Raw genomic sequence first — 26,883 nt, 5'->3', positions numbered from 1 at the left:
CACCCACCACTCCTACAAAAAAACCTCACACCTATATCTGTGCTATTGAAGTCCTCAAATTGTAGTTTAAAGACCTCAAGGAGCAGAGAATCCTCCAGCAAGTGACCCGTGCCCCATGCTACAGAGGAAGGCGAAAAACCTCCAGGGCCTTCCAATCTGCCCTGGAGGAAAATTCCTTCCCGACCCCAAATATGGCGATCAGCTAAACCCTGAGCATATGGGCAAGATTCATCAGCCAGATACTACAGAAAATTCTTTTCTTTTTGTGATGTCCCACATATTAAGCCAAACTCATTTGTGTAAAGACCATTGAAGTCAGTGTAGTTTCATCAGGGAAGAATCTGGCCTTCTGTATTTTACAGTCTGATATCAGCATTTGTGACCCTGCTGAACATACTATTGGCTGCACAATTATATTGCAGTTTGGCTGAGAAGGACTTTGGCTCTAATAAGATTTTGTAGCACATTTTACAGATAAAAGCAAGATTTCCCAACAATAGGACATGAGAAAGCAGAGACGGAGCAAGACAGAAATTTGGTGGCAAGGAGACTGACAAAATCTTCTGAGGGTCTTTTTTTTTTTTCTGAAGAGGTTTTTAACCCTAAGGGAAACATCTGGACATTCCCTCTCCCCTCCAATTTGAACTGATCGCTGACTCCCAGGGATGGAGCTCTCTGATTCTCAGGAAGCTGTTACCCAGCTGAATGTTCCTGGGCCAGCTCTGGCTTTCCAAAACATCAGTTACTTTGTCCCCATCACCAAGTCCTTTTTCTCAAAAGAAGTAGAAGAAAAGGAAATTCTCAGGGATGTCAGGTAAGGAATGGTTCTTCCCTGTAAAGACATAGCCAAAATAAGGAATCATGGGGCTCTGGAGCCATAGAGACCTAGGAAATCTTAAATATCAGAATATTGAACACCCCATATTTGACAGAGCACAATTAAATTGCATAATAAAATTAGTTATCTGTCTCAGGGTTGTCTATGGTTCCTATCACAGCAATGTCTAAGTACTGCCCAAAAATTAATACTCATACTGAGTGTGCTTTAAATGGCAATATTCTCATGGCCTTGCTTGGTTTCTGTCTGCTTCTCTGGGTGATTATTGAGTTATTCTTTTTTTCTTTCTTCTTCCTCCTTTCCAATCTCTCGGATAGTCCAAGGGAAATGCCATCACCAGGGAAGGTCTTATCAAAGAGGGTTGGATTCTGCCTGATGTCCGGCAATAAGGTGTTCCTGCAGTGTCCCATACACAGGAGAGCCTTATCCTGAGCCAGTTTGGTTGAAGCACCTCTGTGGAGCATTGCTATCTCTGAGAGTAGCAAATAGTGGTCAGTGGGGAAGATAGGTAAGCGGTGAGACAGCTTGGACCCTGACCATTAAGTGCCTCCTAGATCAGTACTGGTGATTTAAATTCATTTTGGAAAGGAAGAGGCAGCCAGTGCTCACACCAGGCTTTGTTGGATCTTGTGCATGCTGCTGTGTGAGCTTCAACTTCTTGGGGGAGATCATGCTCCGGCCCAGTTATTATAACCCAGTCTTACCTGGAGACCCAGCCCTCTGCCCTCCCACGCAGGCCCCAGGTACCACCGGTCAGGTTTCCACAGGGGCAGTGACAGTCATAGCACTGTTTGTGTGTCAGTGGTTTCATGAGCAACTTATTGTTGACAACAAAATGACATTTTTAATATTTCTGGGGCCACTGCAAGCAGGTGGGACTCTCTGTGTCTGGTCCAACCAAAGCTAGCTCAGAAATTCAGCAGTGTCCTAGGAATACATGCTCCTCAATCCTGCAGAAATATCCAATCTCTCTTTCTCCTTGTTTTATCGATCCCCATCTTCCAGGCCCTTCATCCTTCCTGCTGAGGAGCAAGGGTTGCCCTCTATCAACCCATTAGGGCTGATCCTTAATTGACTGAAGGGGTCATTGATGAAGAACACAAGGCACCCCTCCCTCAACAGACAGAGCATGCTAGCTCTTTGGGGCAGGGACCAGCTCTTTGTTATATGTTTGAACAGTGTCTAAAACAAGGGGCTTAAATAATAAACAACGTGGGCTGCATTACACTGCCAGCCCCTGCCAGTTTGTGGGACAGCAGGCAGACGGGGAATTTCACAAAGGTTTTCCTTCATGGCACAACAGAGGAAGACCCCCTTTCCTCCTAACACCAACCATTTGAAGATGAAACACCCTTATGCACCCTCTGTATGCCCTGTCAATCAGGGAGCGACTCCAGTACCCTTGCACTTATCAATTGCTACGGGATATTCATGTCTATGGCAATTATCATTTCCCTCTGTCATCACCCATCACATCTCTTCAGCTATCCACCCAGAGCTTCATTGGACCAGACAGCTAGAGACCCCAAGTTATTCCTGGGGCTTCAAGGCACAAAGCTGCAGATGCCAAATCCCAGGCTTGCAAGAGTAAATGATAAGCATGTTAAATCTGAAATAGCACATAAGAGGCTGGCACTGCCATGGATTCCGAAGTCCCGAAGTATCAAAGGGCAGATTCTGCAGCGAGTGCGTGTGCTTTGCTGTGGATTAATTGATGCCCTCTGAAACCATGACCAGGCTGGTGTGCATACTTTATGAGAGCTGGAATGCCTCACAGAAAACACCCCTCATATCAGTTCCTCATATCTGCTGCAGTAACGCTACTGTGAATCATTTAATTGCCAGCGTCAGCAGATGAGCTCTGCCTTTGCTTGGGATATTGGAGATCTATGAACAATCACTGGAGCCCAAGATTCCAGCTAACACACAACATCTACGTGTTTAGTATGACCATCATTTATTATTATTTATATTTTAGTAGCACAAAGGGGTTCCCGCTAAGATCAGGTCCCCACTGTGCTGTGTATTGTCCAGAGAGATGAGACAGTCCGTATCTTAAAGAGCTTACAATTTAAGTTTAAGATTAGAGGCCAGAAGTGGGTGTAACAAACAAATGGAGGGATGGTGGGGCTGGGGTGATAGTAGTGTTCACACATATCTACAGGCACTAACTGTGTGCATAGTTTGAAGGTTCAGATGTGTGTTTAAAGGGTGAGTTTTGAGCTAAATGAAGATACTGGTAGCAATAATCCCAGTTCCCTGCCTGCCTGCTCAGTATCACCTGGCCGTGTTTAGTAGGATCACAGTAGGAGTGATCTCATGGATGGATCTGAAGGAGATGGTGTAGTCACTTTATGGATTAGATTCGGGAAGGTGTTTCACACATAAGGGGAGTCATGGAAGAAAGGGGAGTCATGGCTTGGGAGAAGTGAACAAATAGGCCGTGAGTATTGGCATAATCAGTGGAGGAAAGAGGGCAGCTGACAATACTATAAAGACAAAGTAAGTGGGCAAAGTGGGGTTAAATTGTGAACAGCCTTAAAGATAAGAATTAGGAGCTATATGATGTGGTGGAGATGGGGGCGGCTGTGAAGAGATTTAATGGGGGGCTGGGAATGATGTGGTCCGAAGGGCAAGCCAGGAAGCTGATCTTAGCAGCAACATTTCGATTGGGCCTGAGTGGGTGTTTTTCTTTGGAAATTACCTTTGTACAATTACCTCCAGCTCTCAGTGCCCATGCCTCCAGCTCAGTACCTCCACAAGAAGTCACGCTGTGACACAAACATTCCTTTGGGGGTCTGTACCAGCTTTGAGAACAGCTCAGTGCACATCACACAGCATGGGCAGCCATTTGGGCCCAGGCCGATCCTGGAGTTTACTTTTCACAAATAGCACACACTCTATCAGAAAGCCTGTCTTCTGTCTCATTCCCTTTTCAGCCAATAACTGCCTCTTGCTTTCACTTAACCAGCTTGCCCACTCTGGGTTTCTTGTCATGTGAAATCATTCCCTAAACAGTTTATAATACTACTTCTTTTCGCAGTGGCATTATGAAGCCTGGAATGAATGCCATTTTAGGACCAACCGGAAGTGGCAAAACCTCGTAAGTGTGGCTGTATAAATTAATGCCTCTTGCATCACTTTTGATATCTCTTCTATTGCAAAGAAGGAAAAAGGACTGAGATTCAACACCCACCCACCCCAGGATGGGTTGGTATCTGCAGCTCTGGGTTTGGGTACATTGGCAGAGCAGAGTCTGAATACTGGGATTCATTTCCCTCTCACCACAGGAAAGAGCAATACCTGTAGGACAAAATTAGTTCCTGAAGACAACTGCTTAGCTACTTTAGTAGAGCAGTGTTGGGAAATCCAAAGCTGAATGAACTTGGAGAGTGCATGCAGGACTGGGCTGGAAGGGTCCATAGGTTGGAGTGATATGGGGAGAAGCCCTGTATTGAGAAACTGTTAAAAGTCACCTTTTTTTCCTCAGACTCCTTGATATACTTGCGGGGTGGAAGGACCCGAAGGGGCTTAGAAGTGGACAAATCTTCATGGATGGGAAGTCAGCAAACTCACAGTTTCACCTATGCTCTGCTTACATAGTGCAGGTGAGTCAGGGCAGAATCCATGATGCCTCCCAGTTTGTGCACAGGCCTACCTGATTTTCCACTGGAATAGTATGCTGAGCCTGAAATGCCCAGGACGTGCAGCGGCAAGGATTCATGATGTTGGTTAATTGCAGATGTGTATTCCTTATGGCTACAGCAGAGTATCAATTTAGGATCCTGAAATATCACTTCACTCAGCCATAACCACATGACTCTGTCATCATAGGCATTTTCTCCATTTGGAGCATTGTCTTTTCCTTAAGAGACTACAAGTCTCTGTCTCTTTCTCCCACTGAGAACTCTCAGGGCCGGCCCTCAACATTTTGGCATCTGAGGTGGGGAGCTCAAATGACGCCCCCAGACCCCCTTGCTTGGGCCAAAACTTTGAAAGGTCTCAATTCTGCCTTCTTCCTGTTCCACTCCTCTCATGGTACTGCTCTGCTACCTACCCCAATAAAGGAGAACTAACAACTTAAAATGCCTTGTTCAAAAATTTTAACACTTAACTTTCAAATGCCTGAGCAGCAAATGTAACTTTTCTTGTCTGCATAGTAAACACTGGCATCTTTATCTGTTTGAATAATCAAAGTGGTGCTTTCCCTGCCTTCTTGGTTGCGAAGATTTGAACTGCTTCCTGAAGGTCCAAAGTCTGGGCCAGCTCATGCTCTACTGAGATGGTTGCAAGGCCGACCAGTCTCTCCTGTGTCATTGTGGAGCGTAGATGAGTTTTTATTAACTTCAGCTTGGAGAAGCTGCGTTCTCCACTGGCAACTTCACATGACTTAACAGGAAGTGTTAGAAGTATGCGCAGAGCAACAAAAGCATTTGGAAAGAGGGTGGTCATCTTATTTGTGCAAATATATTTCAGAACAGCCTTTGGAGTTGATCCTGCTGAAATATATCTTGAAAGGGCTTTCAGTTCATCACCTAAATCACTTGCATCAATATTGCGCATGTCATCATGCGTCAACACTGTCTCTAGTGCCCTGCATTGCTGGTGTAGGTCCTCTTCAGGTACAGTGAGGAGTTTTGGAATATCATACAACATTCCAAATATATTGCTGTGTTCCTTGAGCTGCATGAAACATTCTTCAACTGACTGTATTGCACAATCTAGCACCTGGTTAAAGAATTCAACTTTGAATTGTTGTTTGGGGTCTCTTATGGGATTATCCCATGCCTCGTAATCAAAATGTCGTCTTCTTCGGTGACTCTTGTTTTCTTGAATGGATGGGACAATAGCTTCAGTGTGAAGTTCCTCTGCCAACTTTTGTGCACTCTTCAGAACGTTTTGAAATCCCTCATCTGACCGGTAAGACTGTAGGTATGACTTTGCTTTGTCCCGTTGTTCCATTGCTCCAGATATATCAAGGTCAACACTTTGGAGTCTCTTGCTTACAACATTTATTTCAAACAGCATGTCATGCCACAACGCTAAACCACACAGAAGTTTGAAGTTATGTATGTTTCTGGTGATTCCATTTCCCTCTGCCACTGTTCTCCCATGAACAGTTCCTGTCCAAGCATTATCCTCCATAATGGCAACTATGGCATTATCTATCTTCCCAATTTGGTGTTTGATAGGCTTTATTGCCTCCACTCGACTTTCCCATCATGTGGCACTCAGTGGTTTCAGTGTCAGAGAGGATGTTCCCAGATGTTGCTTCAAAATTTGCCATCGATGAGTTGATGCAGAGAAAAATACGTAGATGGTTTGAATTACATTAAAAAATTCAGCAGCCTCACTAGAAGCTGATGCTGCACCACTGACCACCAAGTTCAATGAATGAGAACTGCATGGGACCAAAAAAGCTTGAGGGTTTAACTCTCGGATCTGTGTCTGTACTCCTCTGTTCTTTCCTCTCTCATGTTGGCACCATTACTGTAGCCCTGACTTTTCCTGTCAGCTATCGCAATTGCCGTATCTTCCAGCTTTTTAAGAAGCACATTTGTCATACCAGCTCCTGTAGTATCATCAATGTCAATAAATTCTAGAGAACGCTCTCTGACAGTCCCCATTGAAGGGACATTTTCACTAGGTTCTGTTGTTGTTACAAAACACACCATTAAATTCATTTGTTCCATATGGCTGATGTCAGGTGTGCAGTCCAGAATAACAGAGTAATATCTTGCTGACTTCAGATCTGCCACAATCTTCTGTTTGACTTTTGTTGCCAGGAACTGTATGATCTCATTTTGAATTGTTTTTCCAAGGTAGTGGTGGGTGTACATTTCTTGGGTGGTGACTCTTCTTAGATGATCCTGGAGTACAGCATCAAACTCAGCCATCACCGCCACAGTTTTAAGGAAGTTTCCATTGTTTGGCACATACAGCTGATCTGAAGCGCCACACAGTGCTAGGTTTTGGGTAGCAAGCATTCTCACAATGGCAATGAGCCTTTTCAGAACATTTGCCAATAAAGAGACTCTGATGCAACCTTCTCTTGATGCTGATCATCTATGGTGGCCTTTAACCTTAGTCTCATCTCAAGCTCTTTCCACCTATGGAATGCTCTCTGGTGATTTGCTGCCTTCTCATGGCATGCCAGATTTCTAGCCCTTTGTTCCTCTAGAACCCAGTGTGCCTGGAACATTAGACTGGAAGAGTTTGCAACAAAAACAGTATGCAGCATCCTGGGTTTTTGAGTACATAAGCCATGGCCTCTCCACTTTGTCACCATTGGGGATTTCATGCCAGTAATGTGTTGGATGGAAACTTCTATTTTCATTGTCTTTGGGGAACATGAAGTTTTTCATTTGCTGTGACCCATGCAGTACAAGGAAGTCCCTCAGTCTACTGCTCAAGTGGGTCCACAGTCCTGGATCATCTAGGCTTAAAGAACTAAACTCAGCAGCTGCTGTTTCTTGCGCCTCCACCACACTCTTCTCTGATCTACACTTTTCCTCAGGAATGTGCATGGTTACATCCATTTGAGATGGAGATATGGATGCTGCAGAAGCTGCCAGGTCACCTGCACTCTGACGAACTGGAAGATCAGGCATCTCCTCACCACTCACATCTTCACGGGGGCCGGAAGGCTCATCGTGAACATTTGTGTCTATGTATCTCAGGAGAGCTCCTTCCTGCTTAGATAGAAAAGCTTCCTTTGCTTTCTTTCTTTTTCTGAATGCTGCCCCAGAGGGGCGTTTTCTTCTTTCACTCATGACTGCTGTTCTGTGCCAGCTATAGTGGTTCTCAACACTCAACTGAAGGAGACAAATAAGCAGGCTGGTAGCAGGGCCTGAGTGAGGGAAGATATCAGCGTCTTAAGGGCCTAACTGGCTCCTACTACTTCAGTTGACTGACTGTTCTCCTCAAGTGGGTTCAGGGAAGCTGCAGGAAACAGGAAGCTCCCTGAGAAGCTGGGGTTAATCAGTCCAGGCTCCTGGGGGTGCTAGAGAGGTACATAAGAGGCTCCTCCTCCTCTCTCTCCCTGCAGCTCCTGCTGCTTTCTGTTATTCCCTCTAACTTTTTCTCCTGCCTGTCTGCTATGTCTCTTGTGCCCTCCTTCCTCCAGAACAGCACTCCACCATCTCTGTGCAACTAGAGCAGAGAGAATACATATGCACTGGCAGCAGACACAATTTTCTACACTCTGGGTCTTAGTGGCGCCCACCCCCACAGTCTGGCACCTGAGGTGGCCGCCTCAGTTCGCCTCATGGCAAGGCCAGCCCTGAGAACTCTATGGAAGCCATTAGACCTCTGTATTCCTCTCACCAGGAATCCCCTTTGGGTACAGTCTATCTGTAAGGACTTCACATTACTAGAACAGTGTTGATGATACTAGGACCCACTAAGGAGGTCTTTTCTCTCAAAGCACTGGCTGATTTTCCTCTTTAAATCAAGTGTTTTCCATTGTTTTGTGCTGCCACAGGAGGATATTCTGATGGGAACACTCACTGTTCGTGAGAACCTTCAGTTCTCTGCCAGCTTGCGCCTCCCACAGAGCCGGAACAGTGAAGCAGAAAAGCAGCTGAAGGTCAATGCAGTGATACAGGAGCTGGGGCTACAGGACTGTGCTGACACCAAGGTTACTGTACTATCTTTTTATTAAAACAAGGCAGAGGTTGTACATGTACTCACACAGCAACACCACCTCTCATTTCAAGCAGTAGTTTCCTTATGTGTGTGCACAAGCACCTTATAGGACCCTTTTCACACACTAACAGTGACAGAGGTGTATGATATGGTGGGTGATCTGAATTGCACGTGTAGATTCTATCCTCTGCATGCACAGGGTGAACAGAGCACACACAGGTATTTGCTTTTGCAACTTTGCATGTACTGTACATCCAACCCTGCTTAGGCCAACAGCAGGGTTTCAATCTGGGGCTTTCAGTTTTGAAAACCATGAGGTTTTACTGCCTGAGCTAAAGGACTGAGTCTGTCAGCTGGAAGCAGGTTCAAATGTTTCATATGGGCCAGCCATTAGAGAGGGACAAAGTCCCACAATCTCCTAGAGTGGGTTACACATTGGAGATGCAGGCCTCTTCTGCCATTTCTCTCTCTAACTCCCTCCCCTTAATGGGAGGGAGACAGGGAGATGGGATGGGGAGCGGGGTAGGTCCGGTAAGAGAGCAATACTGTGCTCTTGTTAGGCTCACAGAGCTTAGAGGTGGGCTCTTTGGGCAGATCTTGTATGAGAACCACGACTTCTTTGTTTCCAGTTTGCCCCCTGGCTAGGGTGATTCTGATCCTGGGAAATACAGACCAGTAAGGATTATTTCAATGCCAAGTGAATTGTTTGAAATAATAACAAATGGAATTATAAATCATCTAGTGAACATGATATGATAAGGAGAAACCAGCATGGCTTCTGGAGCTCAGAGTGATGGGACGCAAGAGAGGATACAGCTCCTCCTGTTAAAATGTGGGAAGATGACTGAAAGGACAGGAGCGCCCCTAGCTATATGTTTACCATTTGTGTCCATCTCAGATCAACCCACCCACTACGGCCTGTATTTAAACTCATCTGCCTCCTCTCTGAGGTTCTTTGCTTTCTTTCTTTTCTCTGTGGTATCAGATTGGCACTGAGTTCTTGCGTGGTGTCTCAGGGGGTGAGAAGAAGCGGTGCAGCATTGGCATGGAACTAATCACTGCACCTTCACTGATATTCCTGGATGAGCCAACTACGGGACTGGATGCCAACACAGCTAATTCCATCATGCAGCTGCTGCACCAGTGAGCCATTCTCTGTTTCTGATGCTCCACTCCATTAAGATCTTTGGAATTTCATTTTGATATTATCCCCCTTTCCATACTCAAGCTGTCTCACAATGATCTAGCAAATCAACAGGTTATATACAGCATAGGCACTGCATAAATATTGAAAAGGCAGGTCAACAATAATGCATGCAGCCAGGCATATTAACACCTGTTTTGAGATAAAGCTATAGTCTGAAAACTAGGCTCACACCAGTTTCTTTTCAAATAGTACTCTGAGGCATTTAGTTTCCATCTAGACAGCCCTTAGAGACATAGGCAGCAAATACCTTAATGTGGGTTTGCCTCCAAAATACAGTTCACATTAAGGCCTAAATTCTAGCTGGCCTGGGACTGTGATATTTACCACGTGCTTCTTCTGTTTTGCAGACTCTCCAGGAAAGGAAGAACTGTGATTTTCTCTATTCACCAGCCACGTTATTCCATCTTCCGTCTGCTTGATCATCTAACACTGATGAACAAGGGAGAAATCATTTATGCAGGACCAGCTGAAGAGTCCACTGGCTATTTCAACAGTATTGGTAGGGGGTGAGACTGCGGCAGGATGAGAATTATATTTCCTACTGCTACAGGACAGCTACCCATGGGTGTTTGTTAATGAAACCCTTAACAGTAGCAGACAAGGTTTCTAGGTGCACAAACCTAGTGCTAATAAAAGGATGCACTTGGAGAACCTCGGCCAGACAGGCAAGCAGTTCACTATTCAAGGACACCATGGAAAACGGTTTTGATTCAAATCTTAACTGCATCAGCCAACTCACAGTGTGCAAAGGCCAATTTCATTGCTTCATGGTTGTGCTTTGCCCGGTCCGTGCAAAAGAGCTGGATTTAACTCTCTGTCCAGGACTCTAACTCACAAAGACAGCAGAGACTGGGTATATTTAGGAGATAGTAAAGTGGGGGAAGCAGACGGGGAAAACATAAGAAAGTGCTGCCCTACAGGGGTGCTGTGTGCATCCTGAGGAAAAGGAATGACAGGCATCAATGCACAGCAACATATTTTAACTGGTCCAAGGAGAAGTGTAGATGGTTCAATTCACACGAGATTAGAAGATGTACAGACGCATGATACATCGGGAAGACAGACAGGTCCATTTAAAAGAAACAAGAGGTTTATTTCAGGTTCCTTTGTGAGATATTGTGTTGACCAGTAAGTTAGTTGGTTTAGGAATGAAGTTGGCTGTGAAGGCCTGATCTGTGAGAGGGCCCGGCTGGTTGGTGTGTTTTAAGAGAAGGCTGGTTTGGCTAAGGTAATTATTGGTCGCTGAGGAGGCACTAGTTTGACATGAGGTTGATTGGTTAGTCTGAACGGTTCTTTGGCTTTCTGGGAAGGCGGGGTATGGGGCACTAGAAAATGTTTGCGATGTAATTCAAAACCCTTGAAATGAAAGGTTTTTGCATTTTCTTCTTAATTTTTTTAAAGTCCTACTTGATGTAGTTTCACTTTTTTTTTTTCATTCAACATTAGAAGCATTTTTGAGTGGAAATAGGTTAATTGAAAATCTCAACATTTTTAATTGCATCAGGACAAATTATCATATTAAAATGTGTGAACTCAGATTTTCACAGGTTTTAATATGCAACTGTCCATTTTCCCAAAATGTCAAAAAGGAAAACTTCTGTGCCACAAAATGTCCTGAGACTAAATATAATATTTTGGATGATATTTAGCACAGAGATTTTCTCATTTTCTCACATTACTAGTTGGGTGTGAGGTTAGCTTTTATTTTCTCTTGTGATATGGTGTATTTCAGGTTACCAGTGTGAAGCATTTAACAATCCTTTGGACTTCTTCCTGGATGTCATCGGTGGAGAGATCATGCAGTCCCAGCCTAGTCCAGAGCTAGGTGAGTGCTGTAAAATTACATTGGCTGAGAAAGAGAGAGGTGGTGGTGAGACAGAGGCTAGGACAATGTCTTGCAAATCCACTTCAACAAAAAATACATCGGGATTGTAAAACAGAGGTAGCCAAACTTCTGCAGTGCCCATTCCAGCATTTAGCTCAGAGCCTGAACACAACACACTGGATTCTCCTCAAAATAATTCTTGTTCACGCCTGGTGCTAATTCCCTTCTACCTCAATCACTTGCCAGTGTTACGCACATACAGATACAGTCTCAGAGTAACATTTTTATGCTATATTTTCCCTTTAGCAAGCAGACCTGCCAAGGCATCATCGAATTCATATGCAGATTGCTGTGGTTCTTTTTGCTTTTCAGTTGTGTTTAAGGGTGTGCAAATGGTGACTAGAAAGTTACTAGCAATGATAAAAATGCTGGTGTGATTATTAGCAATCTTTGTCGCTTTTCTGGGAGTTGGCTAACACTTTCAAAATCCTTCAAAAGCAAAGTTGAAGCAGGAATGGAAAGTTTTGACCTGGGGCTGTCCCATTTTGTCTGCAGCCTTAGTGAGAGAGTCCGATTCTCATAGCAGCTCTTGTAGTGACAAGAATCCACTGCCCATCTACTACCACAAGTCCCACTATTATGAGCAGCTGCAGGAAGAGCTGGAAAACCTACAGTCATTCAAGAGCCACCTCAGCGATGCAGTTCCAACAAAAGCCACCTATGCCACCTCATTCTTCCACCAGGTGAGGGAAAAGGGAGGAAAATGCAACATAAAAGACACAAGAAAAGGAAGGTTTCAGGGTTTGTGGTCTTAAAGCAGCAATCAGTAGATTCTTGCAAAAGACCTTGTGAGACGTATTCACTGTGCAGCAATTCCAGTGAGACCTCGGAGTCTAAGACTTCATAGATATTAGGGTTGGAAGAGACCCCAGGAGGTCATCTAGTCCAACCCCCTGCTCAAAGCGGGACCAACGCCGACTAAATCCTTCCAGCAACATAAATATTCTTAATTTTTGTAACCACATAGGACCAGATTCAGGGATCCTGTGCCCTGGCCAATTAGCAAGTTGTGTGCTGAGTATCTCCATGAGGCCGCTGGGAGAAGAAACCCACTGAGTCACTCTGCAGAGGCATTGGGCTAAAGCAGCTCTGCAAGGCCCCTGTTTTCCCTGCTCTAAGGAATGAAAACCAGAGGATTAACACAGCAGTGGATCCTCAGGATCTACTCCTCCTTACACTGTGCTGTGCAGGGAGACCCAATGGAGCTGGGCTGTGCGCCACACTAGCCTCCCCCCATATTTAACCCCATTGTGCCGCAGACTTGCACAGGTGCCACTGCCAAGGAACCTCCACAGCCACAGAGTTGAACTTCTCCCTTAATGAGGAGCCTAACCCTGCTTTTCCTGTAGGAAAGCACATCCCCAGGTACTCACCTCAGAAGGTTCCCCTTCAGTAATTTGAGGTTGCAATGTACAGTGAAGAAGCAGCTACTTTTGCTGTCATGCTGGGGAAGGATTTCTATAGTCCATCATTCAAAATAAACTGTGAAATTAAGGAACAATTTAAGGCAGGTAAATTGAAAACTTTCCTTAAAAATAATATAATGAATGGAACAGAATAAACTTTTTCAGAGATATGTAAATTACATTATACAACATGAATCAGACCCTCTGCTGGTGTAAATTGGCATCACTTCATTAAAGTGAAGGCCACCATGCTGATTTACACCATCTAAGGATCTGGCCCTGTATACTGATGGGGTTTATGTTTAATGTTACTGATCTTACAATGTAACCGAGTACAGTGAGTCAGGGGGGTGGGCAGGGGAAGAGGGGAAGATTAACACAAAAATCAGAAAGTGAATGTTTACCTATGACAATGACTTCCATCTCAGGCACAGGCAGCCGGGAGTTGTAAAGAATGCACCACTGAGAGCGTGGTGTTAATTTTTTTAAATCATGAGAAAAATCAGATATGCAGTCTCTCTCTGATTGCAAATGTAATTCTGTGCGAGCAAATGTGTGAACAAATGACAAGAGCTTCAGCGCTCATTCTACTTCTATTACAGTCTTTGAAAATAAGGCAATGTTCTCTGACATGCACAGATGTACCCAATTCCTAACCTTTACACATATCATCCCACCAAAATAACATATCTACGGGAAAGGAGGGCAGTTTAAAAACCTAACTCAGTACCAGAAAATTATGTATGAGAAGTCAGATACCTTAAAAAAAAACCTTACCATATTCTACAGTAATTATCCAGAATACTGCAGTTTACCATTGCTATAGTGCACTGAACTACTACTGAAGATGACTGAAGTATTTTTAAATAAGAATAGCTACGTGGAGATACATATGTAAAACATGTATGCTCTAGGGCAGTGGTTCCCAAACTTGGGATGCCACTTGTGCAGGGAAAGCCCCTGGCGGGCCGCGCCGGTTTGTTTACCTGCCGTGTCCACAGGTTCAGCCGATCGCGGCTCCCACTGGCTGCAGTTCGCCACTGCAGGACAATGGGGGCTGCGGGAAGGAGCGCAGGCTGAGGGACCTACCAGCCGCCGCTTGCCACAGCCTCCATTGGCCTGGAGCGGCGAACCGCAGCCAGTGGGAGCCGCATTCGGCCGAACCTGCGGCGGCAGGTGAACAAACTGGCCCATCCCGCCAGGGGCTTTCCATGAACAAGCGGCCTCCCAAGTTTGGGAAACACTCCTCTCAGGTGTTGAGTGGTTTGGCATTGTTCCAGAGTAAAGGTGAATGGACAATTGCTGCAGGCAATGGAGAGACTGTTTCTCTGACATTTGCCTGTGTCTGGTTTAGAAGCCATCTTTATGAAAGTGAGATTGATGCTAAACTTTCCAGATTATATTCTCCACTAGAGGCAGGCTCCCTAGCTACAACTTGCACATAATAGTCAATGGGAGCTTGGGAAATCCCAAGTACTTGGTTTCAAAGAATTCATATCACACCAATCTGAGGCTGTTACCTTGTGGATATTGCTGTGCACCTGCCGTGCATGGTGTGTGGGGATGGGTCATAGTTCCAATCAATTAGAGCAGGCACATCTTGGGAGGGCTCAATCTTGCTCAGTGTCTGGGGTGGGAGGTTGAGCATCATTTCACTCAAGAGAAATCCCTGTGAAGGGTGCAGTTGAAAGGAACTTGCAGCTAGTTTCCTTTGCTAGGATGGATGGTAGTTTCAACATGCAGTTTTGAGCATGGAGAAAACAGGGGAGAAAACAAAGAGAACATCAGGACTCAAACATCAGGGTTGTAAAGAATCCTCAATAAAAAATAAAGTCCAATAGACTGGCCTGGGATATTTCAAGGAGGAGATTTAATTTATGTATGTATAAATTATGCACTCATGTATGTTCCCTTAGCTGTATGTTGTGAGCAATCGCAATGTGAAGAACATCCTGAGGAATCCTCAGACATCCATTGGTCAGCTCCTTTTGGGCACTTTCTTCTCCATATTGGTGGGGCTCATTTTCTACCAAGTACCGGCCACTCTGCCTGAAGCCTTTCAGAACAGGTGAGAGAAAGAACAGAATCTTTAGTCCCTTCCTCCAGCTGGTAGTCTGAGGGAGGACGGATGGATAGATGAAAGGAGTGGCTCACTTCCAGAATGAATGAAGAGATGCAGACAAGTTCCTTTCAAGTAGCCCAAGTGAGCATAATATCCTGGGGCACCCAAGGAGTTAGGAGCGGGAACCTGATATGGAACCAAAATCTGCTGAAGACATCAGGGAATATTCCCAGTAGGGAGGACCGTGACAGACTCAAAAATTTTCCACCTGTAATGGAACACTTACCTTGGTGAGGACCTGATTCCCAAACCTAACTTCCAAGGCAGTGTAATGTGAGAGCTGTAAAAAGCATGAGAGAACTCTCTGCCCTTTGTGTACAAGTCCAGCAGAGAACTCCAAATAAATCTCTTTTCCTTTTCTTCCCTTCTCTGCAGGTTAGGAGCTTTCTTCTTCCTGGTCATCAATCAGGTCTTTGGGAATCTGTCTGCAGTGGAGCTCTTCATCAATGAGAGAAAACTCTTCATGTGAGTGACTCTAAAACTCCTTCAAATCAAAATGTTGGAAACAGGCATAAACCGGCTGTGGCTGCAGAGTTTGGGGCAGATCTACCCACCACCACAGAATTGTGCTCCAATAATTAAGCCCTCCCAAAATTTCAAATCATGTCCACATCTGTCTAAAAAAGGAAGGGAAAGAGACAATGAATCCCCACTCCTAATGCCAAAAGCCTCAGATGCCTTGTAGATGTCAGATCCCAAACTATTTCCAATGCCTTCCCAAGATGCCAAACGCCGCATCTGTTCCTTGTCCTGTTACCGAAATCTTCACCTTCTCCCAACAGCTTTTACAACAGTTATGCATTTTCAACACCAAAATCAGCAGCACCTTAAAAACTAAAAATCTGGGGCAGCATGAAATGACTTGATTTTGACATCAAAATAAAAAAGACACAGGAATAATGAATAGATTGTATTATTCATTTTCAGGTTTCACTTGTTTAAAAAAATTGTGCACTTTTTCTGAACCTTGCCACAGAATTTCCAGATTTCAACACGGGAACACCTCAGAAATAAGGATGTCACAGAATTTAGGTCCAGCTGGACCTTAGAAATGGCCAGAAGATCATGAAGCTGAGAAAGTTTGGCTCAGCTCCCAACTTTAAAATGCTCAGTATTATTTCAAAACAAATACAATCATAGCCAATTGAAATCTATACATGCAAATATAAGGACACTCTGTTCGGTCAGTCACAGTATAGCATGCAAGTAGCATCTACAGACATGGCAGCATAACAGCGGAGAGAAGTGAATGGACACATTTCAGAAAGAAAAGACTAAATACAGGAAAGGTGCAGTTTCTACATCCTACTCTGGATAAACCACGATTGGGGGAAAGAAAGGAATTGGATATTTGAGGAGAGCGAGGACTGGTTGACAGAAAAGGGAAAGATTACTGTGAAGAAAAAAAGAGTGTGTGTGTGTTTGTGTGTGTGTGTATTTGGGGCACATTCATCTAAGAACTTAAGGTATAATCCTACATAATTTGCAATCAATGAAAGTAAGATAGAGCCCTGCCTTGAATAGGAGAAATTGTATTACTGGATTCTGAAGCAGACGAGAAGCTTGAAGCTGGAGAAGATTTCTGATGTTTTCACATTTCTAGATATGGATGAAGAGACTGGCCACCACATTTTGGACAAATTGAAATTTGGGTCAGAGGAAGACCACTGAAGGAAGGAGGAAGTTACAAGCAGTAAGACAAGAGGAGATAGAGGCATGGAGGAGAGTTTCATCAGAGGAGAAGTCAGGATAGCATCATATGTGGTGATGTTTTAGATGTGATAGGAAGATTTACAGACTAGGAAGAAACAGGAGGCAGAAATAGTAGAAGATAAAGCTGAATGCATATGTTTATGAAAGTAAGGGTAAATGAGAAAGGTGTATCAAAGATGAAAATGAAGGCAATAGTTTTTCTTCAGGATGTTGTGCTTACTAATTATTTAATGGCATATCTGTTTGGAGATGAAGAAAGTTCTGATGGAGACAGAAGTTGATGAAATTGAGGGAGAGAGGAGTAAGGAAAGTACTGAAATACTAAAGTGGTTATAGAGTTAAATCTCGTAAATGTATGAAGAAGCTCTTTGATTTTCAATGTTTTTATTTATTGCATACATTTTTCCAGACATGAGAGCTCCAGGGGATACTACAGGACCTCTGCATATTTTCTGGCCAAGGTGTTTGCTGATCTGATTCCCAATCGTATCATCCCCTTGTTGATGTTCTCTGCCATATCGTACTTCATGATGGGTAAGTACTGAATTTCCTTTAGCTCAGCACCTCTTTGAGGAAGTGATTCAGGACAAAAATCACCATGGGAAAATGCCACAAAAACTTTGGGGGTAATATCAAACTCTGGCAAGTCTGAAACGTCATATTGCACAGATTTCTGTGGTGATTGTGCTTTGTTATTAATTTTTGCAATTATGTCACATTGCTCATAATCAGAGGTAAAAAATTCTCTCTTTATGTACAAACTTTGTATAGAACTTCCCAGGATGCCTCTATTCATTATTTTTTCTTCCTCCCCTCCCCAATAATAAGACAAAATCATCTTATTTCTAGTATACCACTAGCTCTGACTCCAGTTGGTTGCGTTTTCACAAAGCAGTGCTGTATCAGTTCCCGACAGGACTCCAGCAGTGTGGCCTTCTAAGTTTCCCCCAGAGCTTAGCGAACAGTGCAGGAAAATCAGTCAGATGATCGCTATATTTGAGACATGTGAAGAGTTAAACAAACCCACGCAGCCAAACTGCTAATTTTAGCATGATGATATACACTAGGATGAAAACAGGCCCAGATTTCTAGTAAATAAAAACATGTTGAGGGATGCACTCTCTAGCTGCTCTTTAGTGGTAAATCTGGCACTCACTGCCCCACCCTGCAAACTCCTCATGGATCCACTGAGCTTTGTCATAACCATGCCCAAAATATAAACCAAAATTTAGTAATGGGAGATTTCTCACAACATTGTCCTGGAAGGATACGCTATGGATCCAGCACTGAAAGCATCCCCACTGCAGTGCTTGTTATGAAGCCTTTAATTCCAGAAAATGCCAAGTTGGAGTCCTGTAGCGGGAACCACCTTATACTGTAGCAATTCCATGGCAATGGATCCAGACCTTTCCACAGTACTGAGTCACTTTCTCTCTGTCACCATACACAGGTCTGAAACAGGATGCAGGATCTTTCTTCCTGTATGTTCTTTCCCTCAGTCTGACAAATCTGGCAGCCGTGAGCATGGCCTTCCTGGTGAGCGCCAGCGTCAGCACCTTCGCCATCGCGAATGTCTTAATCGCACTGCCTTTCGTCTTCATGATGGTGAGAACTTTTTATCCACTCAAGGGCAGCCTTGCAGGATATATAGATCCTCCTGGAATCAGAGATGGGCCTAAATCTCAACATTCAGTTCAGACCCGGATTTCAAATATCCCATATTCCAGGGGTGCTCAGATCTGAGGCTTTGGTTTGGGTCCCTACTGGAATGCTCTGGGAAGCAAGATACAGAGCAACTGTAGCTATAAACAATATGTTATTAGTACAGCTGGTCTAAGTGGAGAGGTCTGGTCTAGTTTGGTCTGAGCACAAGACAGGCAGTCAGCAATGCCTGAGTTCTAATTCTGCCTCTGCACCTGTCATGTTCCTGTACCAGATATGGACTGGCTCCTAGAGCTTACTCATGCACACAGATGTGATCATCATAAGATCCTTTACCACTCTGCCAGGTATGGCTGAGGTTAGTGTAAATAAGGTACAGCAGAATCCTGTTTATCTGATCTAATTGGGACCAGGGCCAGATTGGCTAATCAAAAATTTGGATAATTCGGAGAATGGGAAATTGTGAGGCTGCAGCACCATCTAGGGCCACAGGAGAGATTGCCCGCTTCTGGACCTGTGTGCGCTGGTTGTTGGGTTAATATGGAGAGCCGGATAATGGAGGGTCGGATAAACAGGTGGGAGGAAGTTTTGTTTCATGGTCTCTGTGTGTATATAATGTCTTCTGCAGTTTCCACGATATGCTATGCATCCGATGAAGTGAGCTGTAGCTCACGAAAGCTCATGCTCAAATAAACTGGTTAGTCTCTAAGGTGCCACAAGTACTCCTTTTCTTTTTGCGAATACAGACTAACACGGCTGTTACTCTGAAACCTGTCAGGGTTCTACTGTATTTTGTTCACAGCACCACCTAGTGGCTGAACAGCATAGTACAGTTTAGAATGCCATTACATCTCCCCCTTTAAGTTCTATATTCTTACCATTTACAATATTTACACTGTCGCATTGTCTTTGAAATTCAGTACATATCAGTCTGCTAAGTGTGTCTGTATCATACTGGTTTTCTAATTATATGACCCAAATGTGTAACAATTTGGTCATCTAGCTGTCTGTTAGTTTCAATGACAGGCTGTAGTTGATTTGGAATCCTTGAGTATTCTCTTGTTGTTCTGCATCTGCCATCTGTACAGTTTGCTCTGTTGATTTTTCTTTCTGAGGAAAGAAACTGTAGATGTTGATGGTCTCTGCTGAACTCTCCTTTGTCAGTCTCAATCACATATAATCTGTGTGCTGGATTCTTTTTCTTTACAAGAGCTGGAGCTATTCATCCTTTTTCTCCGTCCAATTTGACATGAACACAGTCACCAAGTTGTAGACCTGGCAGTCCTCTAACTGAACGATGTCTGTTGTAAAAGTGTTCATAAACTCTTTTAGCCTTTTTATCTGACTTGGCTACTCTCTTCATGTCTCGGCACTTTGTTCCGGTTTTGGAAAAGACTGTATCTACAATCATTCTGAGGTATCTTCCCATCAGGAGTTGTACTGGACTATATCCAGTAACCACTATTGGTGTTTATCTGTAACTCAGAAGAACAAGAAACGGACCTTCCAGCTGTAGGATTTTCTTGGCTATCCGTATAGCTCTCTCACCCGTTCCATTCGCTTGTGGGTAACATGGACCGCTAGTAATATGGTCAAAAACATATTTCATTTGGATTCAGTTAAATTCTGTTGCAGTGAACTGTGGTCCATTGTCTGTCACTAGCTGTACTGGAATACTGAAGTGAGCAAAAGTGCATTTGAATTTCTCGATAATACTGCGACATGTTATATCTTTCAAGTACATTATTTTTATATATCTGGAAAAATAGCCCACTACAACCAGGTAATGATGTCCTCTAAATTTGCATAAATCCTGCAGCTAGTTTCTTTCAAGGTTTCTCTGCTAGTAGTGTTTGTATACTGTATGGTTCAGTATTACCTCAAGTTGATTTGTACTAGATGTCCTTTCAAAAGTACAATATCATCAAATCCTCCATCAGGTTCTTCCATATTTTTCACTAGGCCCATCATGGCTGCCACACTGCAGCTGCAAAGTTTGTTGGTCTTTGATCCTTTAGTCACATGCACTCTGAATGCATAGCTTTTGTCTATTGTGGTAAATCCAGGACAAACAGTGTGGTAAACGAGGACAAACAGCTACAAAAAAGGGAGGGGGTAGTAATTAGTCCCAGGGGATTAAAAGGCCTTTCCCTGTCCCCTGAGGAGATAACCAGGGGGAAATAAGGTTCAGCTGGAAAAGGGGTTGCTAGGGAGCTAATTAGGTTCAGCTGGCTCCAACTGCTGGAGTCCTTTTTAAACCCTCCCCATCCTGGAAGGAGGGGGGCAGGAGTGAGAAAAGCAGGGAAGCTGCCAGTAGGCTAAGGGTAGCAAGACACCGAACCCTTCCAGGAAGAGAGGCTGCACTCCCTCCCCAGAAGGGAAGGAAAACAAACACAAGGGACTGATCAGGGAAAGGAATAACTGGACGCTGTGCTATCTGTAAGGATTTGCCTTGCCCAAGCAGGTGTCTCCAAGGCTAACAAGGACTGAGTCTGCTGAGGAGAACAAGGTACTTTGCCACACTGTGTAGGTTGTTTCTGTGGTGAATTGGACCATGCAGTTCAGAATACCTCCAGGGCTAGTCAGAGTGATGTCCCGTCATCTCTACAAGAGGTTAAAGGTGATTGTAAGTCCCTTCTGAGATGATGTCATTGGCTCCTGAGATAGTTTTAAAGTCAACAGTCTTGTCCTGAATATTAAATTTCACTCTGCATGCAGGCTGTGTCATCACAAGTGATATAGCCAAGAAACAATGGCTCTTGTTTGTCTGTAATATGAGTCAATTTCCAGACTGCTTTGGTGTGATGAAACACCTGCAACATGTCCATATTTCCTGTATGTATTACACTGTGTGCATCTGTCTGGACATGAATCATCTCTTGGTAATTTGTCCCTCTTAGCCTGGGAGTTCTTGCTCTTTGCTTCAGGGGTTTTATGGTAAGGACTTTTAACACTCAAGTGTCTGAAACTTGAAAAACCTGAAACTAGCTTAGAAACTGAAAACAAATTTCTCTGTTTTACTGTGTCACCATTTTAGACTGTTTTGCTATTTCAGTAGCTGTGGCTAGGGTTAAATCTCTCTTCAACTATAGCTGCTGCGAAAAGTTTTTTTCGGTTAACCCAATAACCAAACCAGCCTGTCTCTGGTATTTTCTGTTTTGCATTCCTCAAATCCAATGTATGCAGAGCTCTTAACATTTTCCCTGGTTCTTGAATTCTCAGGTGAAAACTTGTTCTTTCATAAACCACATTTCTCTGAGGTATAAAGCATGCACCAAACATAGCCAGAACCCTTTCAGAGTCATCTTTGTGACTGTCTTCAGTAAAGTAAAAAGATTTAAAGATATGTTCTACCTGTTTCCCCATAGCATAAAGGTGATTTGATACCTATATATTTCCAGTTTCTTTGTGCAGCTGGATAGCAATATGAAATCTTGCAGAATATTGTTTCCAGTCTGTCAAAGCTGAAGTTCTCTGGGGAATTAAAGAGTGGCATGTTGGTGAGATCCTGCAACCTTTGTTGCTATTTTCCCTCTGTTTCTGTTCTTAGTTTACTCCACATACCATGTCACATTCCTGTTCCAGATATGGACTGGCTACAGAGCTTGCTTATTATACACCCCAGATAAGTTCATCATAAGATCTTTTAAGGCTCTGCCAGGTATGGCTGAGTTTAGCTTAAATAAGGTATTTTCATGCAGCAGCACCTAGTGACTGAACAGTATAATACAGTTTACGGTTCCATTACCATACCTGTGATCTTAAGTAAGTCGCAAAGTCTCTGACTCAGTTTTTCCACTTGTAAATGAGGTTAATCCTTACCTATTTCAAATGGGTGATTTGAGATGTTTGTTAAATATTTGTAAAGCAGTTTAAAAATGGAAAACATTACAGACTTTTTAACTTCTCACACATATTGTACGAAAAATATACATGTTTGTATTCCATGTCTTGAGTAACAGTCTAATGGTACGTTATTCTCCCCACTAGGACGTACGATTAGAAGAGGCTTCAGTCCATGCTTTAATGGCCTTTGTATTTTTTATTGTAATACATTGCATAATACAAACAACTGGAGATGCCTAAAACGCTATATTCTAAAACTAAAGACATTTCTTATGGAAAAAGTAGTTTCTGAACACACATTAGCTACTGTTCTAAGCTAATCATTTTAAATGAAAGCTACTAGTATTAGGAAGTCCTAGTAAACTTTAGGGACAAATAGTCTGAAAAAATATTTTACAAAACAATTTTTAGCTAATAAATATACTAGTAATCTTAAACTAGATTTTTTTTTTTTTAAAAAAAACAACGCAGAAATTGGGTAAACATCCTTAGCATTGTTTTCCTACTCAGAAGATAGTGGATAGGAACATCATATATTTGATAAAAAATAATTTCCCTATTCTCCCTTTCATGAATGAGGGCTACTATTTGGCTCAAGATGTGTGGTACTGAGGAACAACTCCCAAGCACTTTGGGGGACAAAAGGCAAGCATATCGTTAATAATATGTTCTACATTGTTTTTTGCACTGTCTCCTACAGGTCTTTGGTGGGTTCCTTGTAAACCTGAACTCCATGCTGAGTTGGCTGTCCTGGATCAAATGGATCAGCATCTTTCATTATGGAATGAATGTGAGTCACAGCCCTCACAGGGGAGATGTGGCAAAGTACAAAACAGCAGGTTCAAAAGTAAAGTGAACGTCATCCCCCAATTGTTAAAATTGTGTCAGGGCATCACGGTCATGCTGCATTTCCCAAATCTCTTCCATACTGGGACCACCCTCTATTCAAAGGTTGGGAAGGGACCACAACCAAAATGGAACATTCCATGTCTCTGGGAAGGCAATTCTGTTCTTGCTATATAGTTTATTCATCTGCCATTTCCTAACAGATGAGATTTTTTTAAACATATGTTTCCTGTTTTAGGCCCTGACCATCAATGAGCTCAGAGGAGCAGTTTTCCATTTGAACACTTCCATGTAAGTACTCACTCTGTTCACCAACCACCAAAAACAACCCAAAAGAGCCAAGGGAAGGTAGAGGCTGTCATATCTGACATACTTCACCACAGGGGTGCATACAAGCATTCAATTTATAGAGTATTTTTGGATACACAGGAGTCTGACATACCACACAGGTACCCAATGGAGTATAAATAGAGGAGGCCATGATGTCGTATCTGTTGAAGGAGAGGCTGCAGTGTCAATACATATTCAGTGAGCCAGTGTTTAACTAACTTATAAACAGGAAGAACAGTACACAGGAATATCCTGTAATAAATATTACACATTAGAGGGAGCTGTTAGTCATTCCAATATATAACAATATTCTTCCAAAATCTCTAACTTCACCATTTTTAAAATGTTCTTTTAACACAATGTGTCATGCTAAAGCATTTTGTACCCTTTATGCAACATTTCTTCACATACTAGTACATATAACCTTAAATGCTGCACTAAATATAAACCGCACCACAGGTAAGATTTTCAGAAGTGCTCAAGAAACTTGAGTACTTTTCTGAATCTCGCCCAATATGTATAATCTAAAATTATTTAAAATGCATAGGTAGATGTCTCTAACTAGTAGTGGGGTTTTTATTCCTTGTGTGCAATATTTTTTCCCTTCTGTGATAGTCAGTGCAGTGTCTCCAGTTATCTCTTTCTTCCCTCACACAAGGGAAGGTGAATCTGTAAATGTCACTAGATTTCTCTATTGTAAATCAGCAGGCATGGTAATAAAAGTCACTGTAATTATTAGGTTAGAATTTGGTTCTGGCTGTTCCTCATGCAGATAACCTGCACCTCCACACAAAAATTTGTCAGGACAGATGCAAGACATAGGCACTTTCAGGAAACAAAGAACATGGATATCACAGAAGTCACCTGTCTGAAAATGCTTTGTACTTCCAGATCAGAGAAATACATGGGGGCATTTTACATGGCATTTTTAGGTAACACAGGAGGCATATAGCAAGCGAACAACAAGATCATATTAAGCATTTATGGAACTTAGGGATTGACAGGCCACATATGGGATACCACAGAGGTTCATGCAGAGGGGGCCCACAGGAAGTTCATAGCAGGATGTTACAGGAACATATGTATTATGGTTAAAGTACTTACAAACACTTAATGGCTCACCTGGGAACTCACATAGTCAGATCATCAGTACTTAGAGCTCATTATAGGAACTCACTAGGCAGGACACATAATACACCCTTACAGGAGTTATACCTTGATAAAACATCAACAGCTACTGCAGAATTACAGAATACACAGAGGCATACAATAGGCCCATTAAAAACCAGTACAATGTCCCATTAACAAGGACAGCTCATTTATTTAGAAAAACCAGGTTCATTTGTCAAGGGTCTTCTAGGCATCTGAACATGGACTACATCTCTTCATTCAGGGAGCATCCAGGTGGGTGGGTCAACGCTGGCAGCTGTCCGCAAGAGCAAATGCATCACTTCCATAACATGCCTTATCTACTGCAACCCACAAGCAGAAGGCTTCCCCACAGTTGCTTCCAAGCAACTGTAAAGAGAAGATGGCACTCTCTGAATGAAGCACTGCAGTACTTCACTACAGGGGTTATCATAGAGATAGATGTTTCAGAAAGTTAATGCACTCCATTTTTCTCTAATTAGTAGTTATTGTGACTAATTACACAAATTAAAAGAGCTAGCGAGTTTGGTGTTCTCCAGATAGCCTCCAGGGAGCAGTCTTTGTTCAGGAGAGGTTCAGGGCAGGATCACAGTGCATTGACAGAGCCACGGCTCAGACTGGAATAACTTGAAGTGACAACCTTGCAGGTCAGGACCTAGTTGCATTAGCAAAGCTGTGGGAAAGGAACAGAAGGAGAGACATGCACAGTGCCCTCCTTTGCTACACCTGGTTCTAATCAATACGTTCTCACTTATCACCACTAAAACTTATCATAACATTTAACATAAAAACAATTGTTTTATTTGTTTGAACAGTGCCAAACACCCGTGTCTGTTTGTTGCAGGGTCCCTGGAGAGGTGTACTTGCAGCAGCAAGGCATCAACTACAGCACCTGGGGCTTGTGGGAGAATGAGGTTGCTCTCCTGTGCTTGTCACTTGCGTTCCTGTTCTTTGCCTACATCCAGCTGTTAAGAGTGAATCGCTGGAAGTAAAATGGGCAATTTCCAGCTACATTCCATCAGGGCAGCAGTCATGCAGAGTTCACCCTGGCCCCTGCTATCAGTATAGTCTTGATTTCAGATACCTCCTGATTTGTGCAGTTCTTCCCTTCAGTCACCAGAAGGCTGTAAATGCAAAGTTAATTTGACCAAGACTGACAGATTGGAAAGTGTCAACATATGTGTAAAAACATTCATTAAATATAAATGTATTTTACCTTTTAATGTAGAAAATGGTCAGATACACTTATAACAATCCATGGCCCATAATAATCAGCTAACCTCACACAAGTGTGGTTAACAGAACACAAGATAGTTTTCTGCTAAAACATAGGACAAGCCACAGCTCCCTTAGCTAAAGGAGAATTGTCTCTAGCTACCAATAATTATTCTTGCATTTTCATCCTTACTACACAAATTCTTGATTATGCTTTGGTCATCATTTGCTATGACTACCCCAACTTTTTGGGCCATCCCACATCTCAGCTCATCACTAACTATGCAAAATACCCCAATCATCCTTATATCACTTTACCTCTTTATAACTTTGTGCTGGCTGTGATGCTGGCAGACCAGGGGTCAGCAAACACCAAGGTCCCCATGCCTCAATTGAATACTGACAAATACATAGTTGAAATCAGTCTGGCTCACCTGTGTGTTTATATTGTTAAAAATACAGATTAGAATTATAAGAATGTGTTTAGACTTTATAGAATGCTTGTGAGTTGCTGCATGCATTAATCTCACTTAAAACATCTGTATCCCATATTATAAGGTAATATTTGAGCATTTGCACTGTAAGCCTCTATAACTGCGTAAATCATGAGATAGGAGAGAGACATTAACTAGTGTGAAATGCTAATCTCCAACGGAAGGTGTTATGTCGTGCCCAACAAGGAAGGCCCATCAACATCAGACAGATTGAGTAGAACATTAAAAAGGACAAAAGAATCTTGTTGTTTACTCTCCTTCCACCCATGAAGATGAATCTTGCAAGTGAATTCCTCCCATCAGCTAAATTTACAGCTCAAAGCAGAAGGGGGAACAGGAATAAAAGCCCTAACAAGGAGGAACTGTATCTCATTGCTCCTTGGACTCTGGTGGCAAGGTTTATAGGCATAAGCAAGGAATCCTCAGCTGCTAAGCCTGAGTTAGCCCTAAAGGACAAAGAGCTTGCTTATTACAAAAGTGTCTTATGTTTTGAAATTTAAGATTGGAACTCGTTTGTCTGTAA

General features: G+C 43.0%; 1 protein-coding gene across 1 annotated transcript; it reads left to right on the top strand.

Annotated features, from left to right (window-relative positions):
* Window positions 1-283: 283 nt before the first annotated feature.
* On the top strand, window positions 284-26,332 carry LOC102940584 (broad substrate specificity ATP-binding cassette transporter ABCG2). The gene is made up of 15 exons (XM_027834883.3): window positions 284-814; window positions 3,882-3,941; window positions 4,329-4,446; window positions 8,322-8,477; window positions 9,471-9,628; window positions 10,040-10,191; window positions 11,425-11,517; window positions 12,073-12,260; window positions 14,900-15,051; window positions 15,481-15,570; window positions 17,228-17,352; window positions 18,269-18,423; window positions 23,027-23,116; window positions 23,411-23,463; window positions 25,496-26,332. Exons 1-15 carry the CDS (start codon window positions 666-668, stop codon window positions 25,641-25,643), a joined length of 1,887 nt encoding a protein of 628 aa, XP_027690684.2. The 5' UTR covers window positions 284-665; the 3' UTR covers window positions 25,644-26,332.
* The last annotated feature ends 551 nt before the right edge of the window (window positions 26,333-26,883 follow it).

This window comes from Chelonia mydas, chromosome 7 (genome assembly GCF_015237465.2).
Source record: "Chelonia mydas isolate rCheMyd1 chromosome 7, rCheMyd1.pri.v2, whole genome shotgun sequence".
Classification (NCBI taxonomy): Eukaryota; Metazoa; Chordata; order Testudines; family Cheloniidae; genus Chelonia; species Chelonia mydas.
Note: the sequence above shows the minus strand (reverse complement) of the source record. Positions and strands in the feature narration are given on the sequence as shown.

Coding starts and splice junctions, on each gene's coding strand:
- LOC102940584 (XM_027834883.3), top strand. CDS start 666: ATGGAGCTCTCTGATTCTCAGGAAGCTGTTACCCAGCTGAATGTTCCT. Junction 11,518..12,072: donor CCAGCCTAGTCCAGAGCTAG/GTGAGTGCTGTA, acceptor TTTTGTCTGCAG/CCTTAGTGAGAGAGTCCGAT. Junction 15,052..15,480: donor CCTGAAGCCTTTCAGAACAG/GTGAGAGAAAGA, acceptor CCTTCTCTGCAG/GTTAGGAGCTTTCTTCTTCC.